The sequence below is a fragment of the Biomphalaria glabrata genome, chromosome 9, assembly GCF_947242115.1.
Source record: "Biomphalaria glabrata chromosome 9, xgBioGlab47.1, whole genome shotgun sequence".
Classification (NCBI taxonomy): domain Eukaryota; kingdom Metazoa; phylum Mollusca; class Gastropoda; family Planorbidae; genus Biomphalaria; species Biomphalaria glabrata.
The window spans coordinates 41,912,155-41,929,974 of NC_074719.1; the positions used below are offsets into that span (position 1 = coordinate 41,912,155).

The 17,820-nt window shown below is 37.4% G+C and overlaps 1 protein-coding gene across 1 annotated transcript in view; it reads left to right on the forward strand.

The window, feature by feature from the left end:
* LOC106062527 (whirlin-like) overlaps positions 1-17,820 on the forward strand; it is a 52,502-nt gene that overhangs the window by 26,837 nt on the left and 7,845 nt on the right. The window contains exons 14-16 of the mRNA XM_056042633.1: positions 4,124-5,247; positions 6,302-6,416; positions 17,491-17,640. Coding sequence (XP_055898608.1) covers positions 4,124-5,247; positions 6,302-6,416; positions 17,491-17,640 — 1,389 coding nt within the window. The remainder of the gene's footprint in view (positions 1-4,123; positions 5,248-6,301; positions 6,417-17,490; positions 17,641-17,820) is intronic.

A 17,820-nucleotide genomic window follows, 5' to 3' on the forward strand; every position in this document is an offset into this window, starting at 1 on the left:
AGGGGGATAGGGGACAACCTTGCCTAACAGATCTTCTAATAAAAATCTTGGTGCTTAGTGTTTGATTTATTATTAGTTGACTTGTGGCATCGGTGTAGACTAGCTTTATGTATGTTATCAAAGTCTTGTCTATGTCAGTCTTGTCTAGTATTTTGAATAAGTAGTCATGGTCAATTCTGTCGAAAGCTTTTTCTTGATCAATGGACATGAGGGCTGCTTTGAAGTCTTTGTCTTTACAGTAATATATGATGTCTCGTAGAAAGTGGTCCAGTTCGTCTATATTTTTTTCCGGGTTGCTACAGTACTGGTCTTGTCCTAGTAGGTGGGGTATAAGGGGCCTAACTCTTAAAAAAATCATTTTGGTCAGCAGTTTATAGTCAGCATTTAAAAGGGAAATGGGTCTAAAGTCACTAGGTGTTGTGTTGTTTTCAGGTTTTTTTGGTAATAGTGTGATGTATGCAAGATTAAAGTCTGCAGGCGTCTGTCCTGTTTCTAACATATCATTGTATAGTCTTAGTAGTAGGGGTCCTATTTGGGAGAAAAAGGTTTTATAGAATTCATATGTCAAACCGTCTGGGCCAGGGGATTTGTTATTTTGTGTTGTGTCTAAAGCAGCCCTCAGCTCCTCTAATGTAAAGGGTCTATTTGTCTTTTGTTTTTCTGATGGAGGTAATGTTTTACAGTGTTTTAGAAGTATGTTTTGTGCGTCTGTATCTGTTTGTTCTTCATTATACATGTTGACGAAGTGTTTTGTAAAAATTTCTATAATTTTGTCACTCTCCTGTATTTTGTTTCCTTCTTTGTCTGTTATGTTGGTTATTATTCTATTTTGTTGTGTATTTTGTTCTAGCGCCAAGTATAATTTATTAGGCCCTTCCGACATTTGGGTGTTTTTGCATCTGATGTCGGCTCCTCTATATTTGTGTTAGTATAACTCTTCAAGTTGTGTGGTTAGGTCTGTTTTTTCAAATTCATCCTGCGTTTGAGTAAGCAGATTTTTTATTCTGTTTTCTTCATTTACCCTCTTTGTTTGTTTGATTCTTGCTAAAATTTTGAATTGTTGTTTGATGGAATTTTTAATTATTGTCCACGTCTTGGTTAATTTGTATTCGTTTTCTATGTCTTGTGCTGTTGCTAGCAGGAGTTGGTTTATTACTCTTTGGATTAGTGGGTCTTCCAAAGGGTTATTGTTTAACTTCCAATGGGATTCTTTTGTTTTTTTCCCTTTTATTATTTTTTTTTCCAAGTTCCAAAAGTACACCTTTATGGTCGAAGTAATGTAGGGTTTCTCCTAAATGTGTCACACTAAGTATGTTGGTGTCCGTGGGTGCGTAAAAACGGTCAATTCTGGTTTCAACCTGGTAGGATCTGTGTCTTAATGTAGTTTCCTTGCCATTCGGTTCTAATTTCCTATAAGCATCTACCAGGTGGAAATAGTTTACTATTTCTCCCATGTAGTTATGTGTTTCTGCTACCGGCTGAGAGGGTGGATATTGTGTGTGTGTGTATTGTTTGTCTAACTGTGCCTCTATAAAGTTAAAATCCCCTCCTATTATTAGTTGTTCTCCTATGTTTATGGTTTGTAGTGTGTCATTGAGGTTTTGGAAAAACTCACGTTTTTCTCTCCCTCTCTGAGCGGGTGCGTAGATATTGACTAGTGTGTATTTCTGTTCTTGTGAAACTACTCTAAGTATTACTACCCTCCCATTGTTGTCGTTGTGAGTGTGTGTGATTTTGTATCTATCGGATGTTTGTAAGATGGCTACCCCCTTATAGTCTCTGCCTAAGCTAAAATAACCTCCCATGAATCCCAAGTGTGTTGTAGTTTGTTTTGCTTGATATGTGGTAGAAGTATTTGTTTCTTGAAGGAAAATAAAATCCGGTTTATATTTTCTAGCGAGATGTACTATGTATTTATGTTTATTATTTAAGCTACGGATGTTAAGAGTTAAGATTTTAATGTCTGCCATGAATACGTGATGATGGGTTGTGTGTATATGAGTGTGGGTGTGTATGAATGTTTGTGATCATTTTATAAAATGTTTTTCATTAACCTGTTTTGTTGTTTATTTATTGTATGGATGTGGGGCTTCCCCCCTCGTCTATTACTAATTTAGTCGAGGAGTCGGAAGAATTCTCCTCGATCTCCCCCTCTTCTTCCCCTCTCTCTTCCTCCAACCGAGGATCTTCATTCGTCCTCTCTAGCTGTGTGTCCCCGTTAGGGTCGTCTGAAGAGGAGGATAGCGTTCTTTTTCTTGTCAATTTGGTTGGGGAAGTTGGTGTTGAACTGTCCCCCATCGTTTTCATTTTTTTGTGGGTTTTTTTCTTATCGATAGGGTTTGTGGGGGAGAGATCCCCACCTCTTGTATCTGTGTCTACTGTGTTGGCCACGGCCCCATCCCTTTTGTGGTTACCCACCAAAATAAAACCATCTCTCTCTAGCCATGTGTCATTTTGTGTTTCATTTTGTGCGTTTTGTTTAGTACTTTTTTCTACTGTTTCCTCCCCCCTCAGGACCGAGGCATGGGTACCTTTAGCATTGTGCTCCTGTTTTTTATCGGGGATTTTTCCCTTCCCTTTCAGGGTGGTCCTATTTGGACACTGATTTGACCAGTGTTGGTCTTGCCCACAGTGCCAACATTGCTGTCTTCTCCCCGGAATGGTGATAAGCACTTTATATACTCTGGGATCATCTACATATTTCAGGTGGATGTAATGAGGGACTTCTGTCCCTTTCTTGATTTTCAACCAAGCGGCCCACTTGTCCGAATTGCCTAACTTGACAGGCTCTACTTTGGAGCCTTCTTCACTGAAAGATTGGAAAATCTCAATGATTTTGTTTTTTACAATAGTGGGTGCCACCCAATGCAGTGTAATTTTTACTTTTTCATCCTCAATGGTTAAAACTTCAACTTTGAGGGTGCTTTCAGTCCCAAAGGTCTTTCCTAGAATACGGGCTCTCACCCTTGGACTATTGGGAACTAAGAACCAGATGAAAGGATTCTCGAATCTATAGAGAGAACCCACTTCATCAGGAGACAGACTCAATACAGTCATGAGGCTAGCCATTGAAGCCTTAATAGCCTCTTGCCCTATCAATTTGAGCAATAGAGTACCAGAAGGGTAATAAGCTTATTTATGAATTTTCCTACCAAATGTCCAGAACTAATTACAACTTTAAATTTACTGTTTACTCGTACAATTTATTCAAGCAATTTAACTAGACAATATTCATTGTAATATTAAAGAAATAAATAACACTTGACCAAAACAAAAGCAAATATTATACCTCATATAGAACATTTTCACAATGAGTAGGCTTACACGTAATTATTGTTATTATTATTATTATTGAACTACAAAAATCTAACACGTTAGATTTAAATGAAACGCTGTATTGACAATTTAAGAGTTATCTTCCTTTAATTGATTACAAACTACAGTAATAAGATTTACATGGATTTGTTATTTTGCTTGGACACCAGAAATGGAATTTAAGAAAAAGGAACATGATTTAATTTAAAATAATGTCATAATGTGATGCATTTCAAACTCTTATTGTCACCATATTTCCTTACATAACTCCGTTTGGGCCCCTAGTGGTCCTGGGCTTGGGCGCAATGAACCCCTTCGCTCCATGGTTGCTACGCTAGTGCATACACTATGACGATAGCACACTGTACGACACACATCATTATTATCTAACCCACAATTAAAAATCCCCTTTTTTTTTTTAGAAAGTTAGGCATTTTAAACATTGGTGAAAAAGGGGAATGCTATAAAATTTAAAGTACTCTCGTTCTCTGCAAATATGGCATACTTTCAGCTCTCTTAATATTGAAAAAGATAGAGGCATCAACAAAAATGCTGCCCAGGACATTAAATAACTAATAATCCGGTACCTTTTATACACATCAAATATTAGTCCACGCTATGTTGTCTTGCATAATTTTGTCGGGAAATGTCTGTCTGTGTGCCTGCCTGCTTGCTTGTCTATCTCTCTCTGCATTGATTCGTCACTATTTCATTTAAGATCTATCACGTTTATCTTCTTTGTTTGGAGGTATAAATGTGACACAGAAAGCCCGGGCATCCGAATAAATATTTATTTTGTCTTCAACAGGATGGACACAAACACAGGTCCAGCACTCTTGAGAAAATAACCAACCATCTTAACTACAGCAAAAAGACTAATCCCGTAATTGAAAACGGCCTAATGCCCAGACAGCAGACTTCAAATATGAAGGCTTCAAAGTCTGCCAATGAGTTGAATATCAAGAAGAAGGATCATTTCCGGGTCATTGAGCACGTGGCGGAAGTGCACAGCACTCGTAGTGAAACCGAAACCAGGCAGCGGGAAATTCACTCACACCAAAGTCATTCGCGTTTGGCGTCTGACGAAAAGGACGATGGGAATAAAGGAAGCCAAATAAACATTTCTCCAATCAGCGTGACAGTCGAAAATGCTCGAAATAAAGAAATTGAAACCAATAAGATGCAGTACACAAGAGTCGATAAACTTCACGCCGAGACGCCATCAGAAAGTCAGTCCAGAAAAAAGGATGTTTCATTAAAGACGCAGTTCGAGGGTGCTTCCTCGATCAGGCTAGGGAATCAAGCTGAAAACAAAGTGTCTCAAATTTCACCGGCGTCGCACTCGGTGAGATTCAGAAACACAGACAGCTACATCACCATCAATGGAAACCCTGGACCACCTCCGCAGCGTCATCAGACCATCATACAGAACACGTTTTCACTTTCGGCGCCGCCACCCCCGCCCCCACCACCCTCTCCCCCATCCTCGGCAAGGGAAGAGCGCATAAACTCTTTGAAAGTCGACATTGAGGGCCGGTCTAAGCCGAAGAGCGTCAAGCCGTCTGTAACGCCTAGAATCTCAAGCCACGCGCAGAGGTCCACTCAACACGTCCTGGAGACTTCAATTGTCTCACCGGCAAACCACAAACAACCTTCCGTGGAAGATCCAGCCAATCAACCCAAAAAACAAAGACTCTTCTCTTCTCCGGCCAAAACCGGTTCCAAAAAGCTGCCCTCTCAAGCCAATAAGCACAGCACCACCATCTCAGTACCCTTCATCAAAATCAATTCCGACAACTCTCCGCTTGTGGCAGCGTCTCTGAGCAGACGTGATGTGACGTCAGCATCAAACGATTTCGTCCCCATCAGTAATGACAAAGAGTTTTCACCAGAAGGCCACCGACAATTTTCTACGTTTCACGTCAATAGCAGGTAGATCTAGGTATAAGTTAACAGTAAGCGTTGTCATCCATTAAACTGAGATGTTAGGGCTTTGTGCAAAGGTGAGTTACTGTGTAACCGGTGTATTAAATACGGAAACATTGATATATTATGGATTTTAAAAGTAAAAAAAAAAGTTACAAAGACAGTTTGTGTAGAAACACAAACTCGAAATCGGCCCCTGAAATGGTTCACCCAGGCAAGTAAAAAGTCAGACTTTGATATTTCCAGAAAGAATATCAGAATGAAATTCTATCAAAGGTAAATGACAGAGAAGAATGGATAATGAAAAGTTTCTCTATATGTGTGGTGCCCTGCAGTTCACGCGATAATAATTATTAATTGTTGTTTTACATTATGTTGCACTTGTATGCGTATTAAATAGATTTGTTCTCTTTTTAAAAACGAAACTGTATCCCTGTAGTGTAGTATTATGGTTGGTACGACACAACCTACTTACAACTTATGAATACATTTGTATAAACAAAGAAAAGTCTAAAACCGTTTGCATAAATGTGTTAAAAATGTGGTTAGTGCTAGCCTCCCTTACTAAATAGCCTCCTGTGTTTGTTACTATTAATAGTGAATAGTTGTAAAAGTGGTGTATTTTTATGAAAAAAAACAGTTTATTTTAAAAATTAAATTTTTCGCTTTCAGAAAATAAAAAAGTAGCCCTTGCATCAGAACTCTGAAATGTCTAAAATATCATGATGTCGGATTTTCAATATCTTTTATAGTTTACGAGATCTAAATGGAACAGACGGACGGACGCACGGACAAACAGACCATACAAAACGAATAGCGTCTATTCCCTTTTCGGGGGGCCGATTAAAATGTTAAAATCTATCCATCTATTTATTCTATCTATCTAGTCAATTAATTATTTTTAATTAATTATTTTGTTTGATCTCTAATAAGGGGGAATAACTAGCACATTATCGGTAGATATAGTTTAAAGCGCGCAGTTCTTCCCCTATATGTACGCTTTGTTGTTGTTTTTTTTAATAATATTTTGCTTGTTATCTCTAAACTGTTCGCCTTTCAGAAACACCAAGTCTCCTACCAATGGATCAAGTGCAGGCAGCAGCATGGTGGAAACCTACAAAAACGTCACAAGGATTACGGTTGGCAAAAGTTCCACAACTCGCACTAACCTTCCCGTGAGTTATCTTCCATAACTTTTTATTCTAAAGCACACAAAACCACATGATAATCACTTTGGTTGCAGGTGAGCTTACGACCGGGGAAAACTGGAAATGGTAAAAATGCCAGATATATACCATAACTATATAGTAGATCTAATATAGGGAAAGGGCCTGGCTTGTCTTAAGTGCTTTTAAATAACGTTTCAATTTTAAAACCGAAATATATCTGCATTTGTGACTGTGGGATGGGGAGAGAGAAAAGAGAAATGGAGAGTGAGAGTTGAAAGTATATATATATATATAAGTGGTTTATGAAAACTGCCACTGACGTCATACTCCCGATGCTTCACTGACTTCAAAGTGTATCACTTGAAATGCAGTATTTTTGTTTAAAATAAACCATTAACTCATTACTCAGCAGTGCTCCAAGTGACCACGCGCCAAGCCCAGTTTAAGATCGTCTGCTAATTTCTTCGTTTTTTTAATTCACTCTTCTGACTTTTGGTTTCATTCTTTCATAACGTGTGATTTGTGTGTGTGTCTGTGTGTGTGTGCCTGTGTGTGTGCGTGCGTGTCTGTGTGTGTCTGAGTGTGTGTGTGTCTGTGTGTGTGTCTGTGTGTGCGTGTGCGCGTCTGAGTGTGTGTCTCTGTGTGTGTGTTTGTATGTGTGTATATATGTATATATATGAGCAGTGAATTAACTAGACGTTAAAGGTTCTCTCTCTCCCTCTCAGATCCTTCCCTTGTGGCCAGTAAAACTCTATTATGCGTTCCACTGTTCCATCGTCCTCTCTGCGTCGTGAGTCATAATCTTTGTCGGAAACGAAAGTAAGCAATTATTGGGCATATGTAATAGCACGTAGATCTACACAAAACAAAACAAAAACAAAACAACAACAACATTTCTAAAATACATACATACTTTCTGAACCCTAACTCTAACCCAAACTTTATGCACTTTGTTAGGCGCCTCCTCGTTGTGTCTTGTGTAAGGTACATCCAAACTGAACTCACCAACTAGCACAGGCTAAAGGGCAACAATCCAGGAAATACTCAACGCTGACATACGATGTCAAATAATACACAAAATAGACAACGAGGAGAAGCGTCGTACATCGTCCAGCTAAATATTTCCCTATCAGAGAAGTAAAGCCATGTCTCTCACCAAAAGTAGTCTGTATTTACTTTCGTTACACAACAAATTCTAGTTCAGTTTTTTATTTGTCATGCCATTGTCGCCAAGCCAAAACCTTTAACCCTTTAATGAAGCAAACAACTCTTCGCGCCAAATTCCTACTTCGTGTCCTAACAATTTACTACATAAGTTTTTAAACACATTTACATGGGTTGTCACTTGATCTTGTATCTTATGATAAATTCGTTTAACGTGTGTTTATATCCTACCCCTTGCTTACCTAAATACTAATTTTTATAAACCTTGTTGCTGACAATCATTGAATACAAAGATGAATTCATTACCTTTTCAAGATTTTGTAATAATTTAGTTTTGTCTGACGGTGACATGTTAGACATTTGTAATAACCAGACACCGCAGTGTTTTCAGCCTTCTCCCTACTTCTAGTGTGTTTATCGTCTGCAGTCCAGGACACATATTTTGTGCTATTTAGAAGGCTTATATTAACTCACTCCGTCTGTCCGTCTGTCAGGGTGGATTCCTTTACACAGTTTTTTTTCCCACTTCCCATTCTCGGATTAAGCTGACATTTTGCAGCAATTCATTGTCAATGACAACACGTGAATTAATATAAAAAAATTAACCAATTAGTTAATGAATCTCTGGTTTTATATAGAAAAGGGGAGAAAAAAAAACTTGCAATATTGAATTATATACAGCTATTGAACGATGGTCTCCCTTTACTCAAGGTACGCTTTGTTTTAAAAATAGTATTATTTAAATTTTGTTGTAGCTTTGTTTCTTTCCAACTGTTGGCGTCAAACTTAAAGAGTCTCATATCACATGCATCAGTGTATCGAGTGTAAGACCTACACCTCTCCTGTCCTCTTTTAGATCAATAAACAATATTTATATTTATTATGTATATCAGAATAACTGCCACACCCTTTCAGTCAATACTAATCATCTCCCACCTTGCACCCTCCCCCCCCCCTCTCGAGATTTTCCTCCTTCCTCTCTCCACCACCTCCCCTCCCCCCTCCATTAGGCGCGTGCGTTCAATACTCACGCTCCAACAACAGTCGTTCCATAGAGGATGGCGCGTGAGTGACTTGCCTTGTGTGAGTGTGCTCATCTGACAGCGAGCACTCCGCTCTCCAGACCTGTTGTCTCTTCTATTGTCTCTGACGTGTCAGCGAGCGGTATTCACAAACTGCCATGTCAATAGGACCGTGTGACATATACACCAGCTCTGTCCGTCACCGATATGTTAGCAGAGCGGGATGTAACAGGAGACAAAGATACCAGTGAATTTCACGTTCACCATCTCTTTGGTTATATTTCTGTTGGACTTTTGTGTGCATAGTGAGCGCGACAATGTGATAATGCAGAAACTTTGACGTAACCTTAAGTGGTAATAGTTCTCCTTGATCCTTATCTTTTTAACTCTTTTGCTCCGTAATTATTTTTCCACGTTTCGGTGAATTTCTTCATTTTGCTCAATACTAGTTCACTCCCCTGTTATGATTAAGCGTCAATAGCTTTGTCGTTTGTTATCAGAAAATGTTTTAGTTGGTGTAGAGTTAAAGGGGAAGGCATGCTCTTTTTATATTTATATAACAAAAATAAAGTTTATAAAATTAATCATTAATTTAATGAGGCCAAATCAACGACAGTATCGTCAATTCGAAGAGAAAGGGTTGATGAGTACAATATTACAGTCGAGTTCCGTTAACAACACGATATAACTCATCACATAAGAGGGCGTCAATGACCAATTATTGTTTCATCACATAAGAGGGCGTCAATGGCCAATTATTGTTTCATCACATAAGAGGGCGTCAATGGCCAATTATTGTTTCATCACATAGAGGGTGTCAATGGCCAATTATTGTTTCATCACATAGAGGGTGTCAATTGCCAATTATTGTTTCATCACATAAGAGGGCGTCAATGGCCAATTATTGTTTCATCACATAAGAGGGCGTCATGGCCAATTATCGTTTCATCACATAGAGGGCATCAATGGCCAATTATTGTTTCATCACATAGAGGGCGTCAAGGGCCAATTATTGTTTCAACACATAGAGGGCGTCAATGGCCAATTATTGTTTATCTCTACTTGGATAATTATGCGACACATTTCTTTTGGTCTTTGACTTGTTTTAAAATGTTTGAATTTGTTTAAAATGTTTTACATGTTTCGGATGTTCCTTCAGAGTCTAGGTAATCTACTTCCTAGTCCGAACCTCCCGCTGGACGACGGGAAAGGGGGGGGGGTATAGGGTATAAACCTGGTACCATCGAGACGAAAGAAAGACTATCCAGGGCGCATACCGCACGATCGTGCCTAATAAGAGTCCATGTCCATCATTATTTTAATTATTAATGGATAGTGGATTGTATAAGATCTATTTATGTATAAAACTTAAGTCACTCTAAGACAATGTTTCCCTTTCAGACATTGCGATTAATATGGCAGTTGATGTAAAGGCCATCTGTCTCTGTGGCCCATTTCGCGCAAACATTTTCTTAGCATTTAAAAAATAAAGTACAATAAAAACAACCTCGGTCTACTCACACCAATGTCTAGTACAAGCCTAAATAAAGATGGGAAACTATAAATAGCTAGCTTTTTTTTTTTGGCGTATCCGGTGTAACAAACTAAAGGAAGTGCTATGCTTTAAAATTGTGTGTGACAATTTGTGTGCACTATTTTAATATTCAAGAATTAAATTTCTGAAGCTCTTCCGTTGGTAGCGTCTTTTTCTTATATATATTCAGTTGTTGAGATTGAACTTCAATTTAGCGTATATCACATTGTTTAATTTGTAACGAAAATTTCCACTAAATGTAATCCTTAAAGTAAACATGAAGTATTACTTTATATTACTTGATAAAAACAGTAGAAGCAGCTGCCTCCATCTGTCTGTATGAACAGATTTCAGCCTGGGGAACAAGAACGAACAGTGCATTTATTGTGAAAGAAATCTTTTTTTCCTATACTTTTCAAGTAAACATAAAAACTCTTCACCTCCCTTGGGAATGTTTTTTATTTTAAACTCTTAAAACAATCGATACCACATAGATCTAGATCTGCTTAAAAATTTCCAACCAAGTCAGTAAAAACAGTTACAATGATTCTGATTGGATGACTTTAACATGTGATTAAAAACAATTGCCAGGGGCGAAAAAAGAAAAAAAAACAAAGCAGTGTAGTTTTTTATGGAAATATTTCATTTGGAAAAAAATACAAACAGACAAACAACAAATCAATTAAATTATGAAATGGTAAGCTTACAGGGTTATGAGTAAGGCTTAGGAGTTAGTTATGAGTTTGGGACTAGTTAACTTATGTGTGTGATCTGGTGTGAATGTACATTTTGGTTTCTTATAGTTATAATGTTTTTTGCTTGGTGTAATGCACAAATTGTAAGACTAATTTCCATACGGACAATAAAGATTATTATTATCAAGTAACTAGTAAACTTATAATTATGTGTGGGATCAAGATACTAGTTAACTTATAGTTATGAGTGGGATCAAGGAACTAGATATCTTATAGTTATGTGTGGGATCAGGGAACTAGATATCTTATAGTTATGTGTGGATCAAGGAACTAGATATCTAATAGCTATGTGTGGATCAAAGAACTAGATATCTAATAGCTATGTGTGGATCAAGGAACTAGATATCTAATAGCTATGTGTGGATCAAGGAACTAGATATCTAAGAGCTATGTGTGGATCAAGGAACTAGATATCTAATAGCTATGTGTGGATCAAGGAACTAGATATCGTTTAGTTATGTGTGGTGTGATAGGCCTTACCCTTGTAGTAGCTGATGGCTGTCTGACTTCGACAGATTACTCTGGAGATGTCTGGGTTTTTTTTTGTACGGGTGTATTCGATGTACATAACTAACAAGTAAACAAGACCTACACATTCAGCAAGTAGAAAAGACTTAAGTCCAAACAGTTATATACTCACATGACGTTTAATATTGAAAAGGCCACGGTCGCGTCTCTGTCTATAATATCACGTTAACCCTATGAAGTCGAAGTCAGACAGCTATCAACAACACCTAGGGCAAGGCCTATCACATTGGGATCAAGGAACTAGTTAATTTATAGTTATAAGTGGGATCATGGAACTAATTAACTTATAGTTTTAAGTAGGATCAAGAAACTAGTTAACTTACAGTTATTTTGTGAGATTAAGGATCTATTTAACTTATAGTTATGAGTGGGATTAAGGAACTAGTTAAATCTAGTTAGTTTAAAGAATTTTAACTGGGATCAAGTAAATGTTTAACTTAGAGATACGAATGCGATAAAGAAGCTAGATAATTTAGAGAGCTATAAGTGGGATCTTTCTTCTTTGTAATTGTTTCAAGAGTTGAGTTTAAGTTTCCTTGGAACTCTAGAACTATGGAAGCTGCCTCCATCTGTCTGTATGAACAGAATTCAGCCTGGGAACGATCCAAGCTGATGTAAATAATTATTTCCCTATTACCGACGGCTCAAATCCCAATGCGCTTGGATTAGAAGCGAGGCCAATGTCCGAGCATACCGGCGAAACTCCCTCATATTTCTTCTCTATACCACATCAGTCATGAACGTGTCCTTCATAAATACGGTCTTTTGAGGAATGGTGTCTAGAAGATAGTTCACCTAGAGATTGAGTGAGATCAAGAAGGTAGTTAATTTAGAGACTGAGTAGCCATTATACATAAAACACTGAACCATAATCGTCAAATAAAAAAAATCTAATAAAATACTCAGAAGAGATAAGATAAGATAATTTTTATAGATCCCATGACATGGAAATTCAGTTTGACTACAATTGACAAGCTCAGCGTAACTACTGTACAATAACAATATAGATGCAAATACGAACAACATTAATACACGAAACACATAACCAGCGCTTTATAAATAGACTTCTATGTACTTCTCGATGACGATAGATGATCTTGTAACACTCTGACCGAAAGTGGAATGAAGGAGTTTACAAATCTTTCTGTTTTAGTCCTAATGGACAGAAAGACACAAAGATAAAGGCACATTCCTCATTCCATATGCTAGGACAAAGTTTTACAAATGCTCCTCCTTCCTTAGTGCTATTAGAGCATGGAATGGGTTGCCTGAGCCAACCAGAAATACAGTGACTTGGCAGAATTTAAGTCATTGGTTAACATGCACGACTAGATGCAAGACGCGTAGGACATAATCATCCTCTTTTTTGAAGTAACGTCTGTATCTTAAAAGATCTAATTTGAAATAACGCCTGTTATCTATAGTTATTCTATACGATAAGATAAGATAAAGAAACTGGATCATTTACTTTTTTTATATTAAATGTGACTTTTATATGTGATGACAATGAAGGGAAATAGTTAACTAATATGAGCGCAATGATTGGAGTCGAGAAGTTGGTAAACAACGTTATGAATAAGATCAAGTAGTCATAGAAAGATTAGAGTATGATAGAGTTGTTAACTTTCAAAAGTTATGCAAAAGTTACCCAAAACGAGACACAATGTGTTTACTAAAAAAAAAATGGCATGAATCAATAACAGTGTCAATATCAATTTAGGAAACCTTTAATTGACAATGTGACAACGTGGAGATTTAATTGCCACTAATTAAGTTTCGTTTTGAAAGTTGAGCTTCGATGCTTCCTTGTTAAAACGTAAGTTGAAGAGCACCCAACTTGCCTCTGTCCCAGAATTCTTTGACCAGACGCGATTCCGATGTGTTTCTACGTCAGCAGTTCTTCTAGCTCTAAAAGAACAATAATTCATTTCCTGAAATTGTACAACTGCTTTTCCTCCCCTTCTTGAATTGACTGCCATATAAACAAAGCATATTTCATAGTGTATCATTTTCATGCAAATTTTCCCAACTTCCTTTTTGGATCAAACATTTCGCATAATTATCCATAGTCAACACCACGTAGGGCGGAGCATCGAAAGTAGACTAATTAGCTAATCAATAAGTGGTAATTATTTATTGTATTTTATATAGAAAAAATAGAGATTATTCCTGCAATATTGAGATTTACAACTGTGTTTTTTTTTCGGTTATTTCCCGTAGATAAGCTTTGATTTTTATAAAAAAATTTTTTTTAATTTTGCTTGTTTCTTGTATAAATTATTTATCAGTGATAAACTGTCGTGTTTTGTGTATGCACCTCGGACTTCATTCAGAGTTCAAACACTGACTACATTCGACATGAGATTCGAACCAGAACGTACGGATCTTTATTTCTAAACTCCGGAAACGTTCAGGTTTAGTTACTGCTGAATTCTCATGTGCAAAAGTTTAAAGAAGTGAGATCTAGTAGCAATAAACTGGCTGGTCGAAACACACAGAAATTGTTGCCTTTTTTATTTGAAACTTCTTGGATGAGGTTCAAACATTTCTTAAGGCTGGATTTGGATGATGGACGGCTGTCTAGGTCAAAAGGGATTCCGCCTTCCCAGGCCGGCTGTGTACACACCTGTGGAATTAGCTGTGATAGATGATCAGATCAAGGTAGAACCCTTTATGTTGTGTTCTGTTTGTGAGTATGTTGAATTAAAGCATTTCACCTTGGTGCTTGATTATGTATTAAGACAGTGTTTCCCAAACTGTGTTCCGCGGTACCCGAATAAGTGTTTCACGAACAACTGGAATAATTAACTAGTAGGCCACCACGTGAATTAATCTCTCTAAAAAAATAATCATTCCGTTAAATACTTAGAATGTGCGAAGTGTTCCATTAAGGAAAAAGTTTGGGAAACACTGTTTTAAAGTGTTGCTGGTCTGAGTATCGCCATTCAATATTAAAATGAGATATTTTCCTTCTCTAACTAACATGTGCGTAGTCAAATTTTCAAAGAAACTTCTAAAAGACTATAAAAAGTAAATTTGTGATAAGTAGAATTTTGAAATCGGTCTATAAGTTTTAGGAAGAGGCAGTGGCCATGGCCTCAAAAGATAGTCTACTCTGTAGTAAATACTGATTTATGCCCGAATACAAAGCATTCTATCTATCTATCTATCTATCTATCTATCTATCTATCTATCTATCTATCTATCTATCTATCTATCTATCTATCTATCTATCTTTCTTTTCTTTCTGTCTGTCTGACTGTCTGTATGTCTGTCTATGTTCTTCATACGTTTTATCTTTACAATCCTTATAGACATTTCAAAACTGAGGCTCTAATGTGTACCTGGCAAAAAGCAAAGGAGGTTAGTCACTTTGTTAGCTGGATGACATACTCGTTAACCTTGGGCCACAAAAAAAAAAACAGTTGACCTTTACATCGTCTGCTCTATAGATCGCAAGGTCTTAAAGGGAAACTTTATATATCTGTATATTTCTTTATATTAAATTATATATATATTGTTATAACCCTATTCGCGACTCAAAAGGGTTAACTGTGTGTGATCAGCTGACATATGTGACACAGGCCAGTAATACAGTTTAGCGTGCTATAATGAAAGGCAAGGGACAGTACTGGCATGAACTTTGCACGTGAGTAGCGCTCGTGTTATGGTCATCTGACCATAGGCCTGCGTGGACCAGAGACACAGTGTGTAGGAAAGCGGCAGTTCAAGACCGGATACCGGGACTGTTAGTCAGCCACGAAGTCGGTTCCGGTGCAGTCCTCTAGTGAAACGTACGAGTCCAGGAAGAGACAGTAGAGTTTATGAGTTTAGTACAGTGATATACAGTCTAACGTTGTAGTAGTTGATTGAGTTGCCAATTGTGTCGTATTGGCTGTTTTATTTGACCCTTATTAAAGTACCAGATTATTTGGAGCTCTTGTTGTCATGTTCTTGGTGTGTTGTGTTTAGCAGTGTTTACAGAAGGCCTGATTAGAAGAGAGAAACGTAACAGTATATTTTTATTGTTTTGCGAAATATGAAACCTGGGCTAAAAAATAAAATCTGGTTAAACCAAAAGGTTGCTATTAACTCTTTCTCTCCTAACTGACGATACCAACGTTGATTCATCCAGAATGTGGTAAATAATTACGGAGAGAAAGAGTTAATAGACGCTCTATCAATCCTCACCACACGCGCACAAGTTATTGACGTCTGCCTACACGAAAAGGTCAACTTGACAGCGCTCATGTTGACCGTTTATATTAAACTATGTTTGATGACGTGTGTAGAGAAGGTCTTTCAAATAAACGGAAGTTACGCAGCGCGCTAACGCCTTCAACAAATAAAGAAAAAAAATGTGACTTGGAAAGTTGCAACCACAATTTTCTTTTTATCAAAATCCTAGTTTTATAGAAGAACTTTGTATATCTAAATCATGTTTGGACACTTTCCTCACGATGACTAGACTCTATTTACCGTTTAAATACACTGCATTGCATAGTTAGTTTCTTTTTTTTAAAAAAATGTATTGTATTATATGGTTAGTTGCCATCAGGGAGAAGGATTCCGTGTTGTCGTTTCAAAAAATAGTTTTTTAAAAATTGCTTCAGTCTGAATTTGAGCGTTAACCTCCACGATGGAAGGCCCACCTGTTAGCCAGTGAGATAGCTTAGTCAGTGAGATAGCTTAGCCAGTGAGATAGCTTAGCCAGTGAGATAGCTTAGCCAGTGAGCTTACTTGCTAAAGTAGGTTTTATAATCTATTGTTAGTTAATTAATTATGATTTATTGGTTAACTTTATTTTCCCATTGTTTTATATATTCAACAAGAATTGTGCAAAGTTTCAACTTAACCAGAAAATAGACAATGGGAGAAATAAAGTCTACAAAACTCCACAAAAGCCAGCGGTTCTCAACCTTTTTAGCTCGGCGACCCTTTTTTTACGATTCCCCACAATGCAACGACCCCCCCCCACACACACACACAACCGTAAAGTTATTTTTGTTCACAAGCCTAAATATCATACACATATGTCATTTTATTTGGTTAGACATATACTTCTCCTAATAATTATATTTCAAATACATCAGATTTTACCATTTTAACTTGCATTCGTTAACTTGTCTAGTGCATCTTCAACATATTTTATGCTTAGGTGACAATTTGAAAAGCATGGTGGAGCATGGTCACTACCACGGTAAACTACATCGCTACAAAATAGAAAATATGCAAAAAGTACGAAGATCAAACTTGTTTCTGTTTCATTAGATCAGGAATTCTCAGTGCAGACAAAGTCACAACGAATGTCTTCTTCTGTATCAAGTTTACTTCTGTAATGCCTTGATAACATGCTGGGAAAAACACGTTTCGCAAAAATATGTTCATGGAAATGAAAGAAGGCGCAATACGTACAAAAAAAGGCATAAGACCAGAATTGTGTAAATGACATTGAGAAAAAATCTGTTTCGCTGTACTAGTATTAATGAGTTCAATAAACTCTTCTGTCTCCGGAACACTTTCAACTTTGACTGTGAATGGACTTCTGACAAGTGCGAACTGTATGCTGGGTAGATTAAGAAAGAAGGATGAAATGTCGTCTGCAAGCCGCGCCAAAGTTCGTTCACAGAAATCATCATTTTTTATGTTTGTCTGATTCAATCACATTTTCTTCACATATAATAGATAAGGTTGTAAATATTGTTGTGTGTTGCTGTTTGTTTTTTTTTGCTAAAACTAGCGTTACATTTCGAAGGATCAGATTTTTTTAGACAAATCGCGGGGGTTTTGCAGTTAAATCTAGCTCCTCTATAAAACAAATCAAGCAAAAATAATGTAAACGACAATTTCCAAATTCCAAGAGCATGGCTAAGGGGGGTTTTGATTTTTAAACCCCCTCCGAAATTTACGATAAAACCTCCTCTTTAATATAAAAATCAGTCGCTAAATTCCGCCCCACCCTGCGGGGGAGGGGGGATTTCATTTCGGGAGGGGGATTTGAACCCCTTGGCTACGCCCATGCCTAATATTACACAATATGTTTAGGCTAATAGTTGTCTTTTTCTCTACTCCTCAAGGTTGAGATTATTAAAGAGAAAGCTGCAGAGCGGTATGGGGACATCCCTCTTGAAGTGGTCTACATCTACCGAAGCAAGCCGACGCTGGGCGTGGCCATCGAAGGAGGCGCCAACACCAGGCAACCCCTCCCAAAAGTCATCAATGTTCAGGTCAGTAGTTTGAAAAGGGATTCTAGCATTCCTGACTTTCAGTCACATATTAATATTGGTATAACAGTCACTGACATGTCCTGATTATTTCTCGCTAATTCTCAAGAGACAGTTTTGGTCCCAACTCTGGCAAGCCAAGGTGACTCCGTTCTTCGACACTGAAGAAAGGAAAAATTTTAT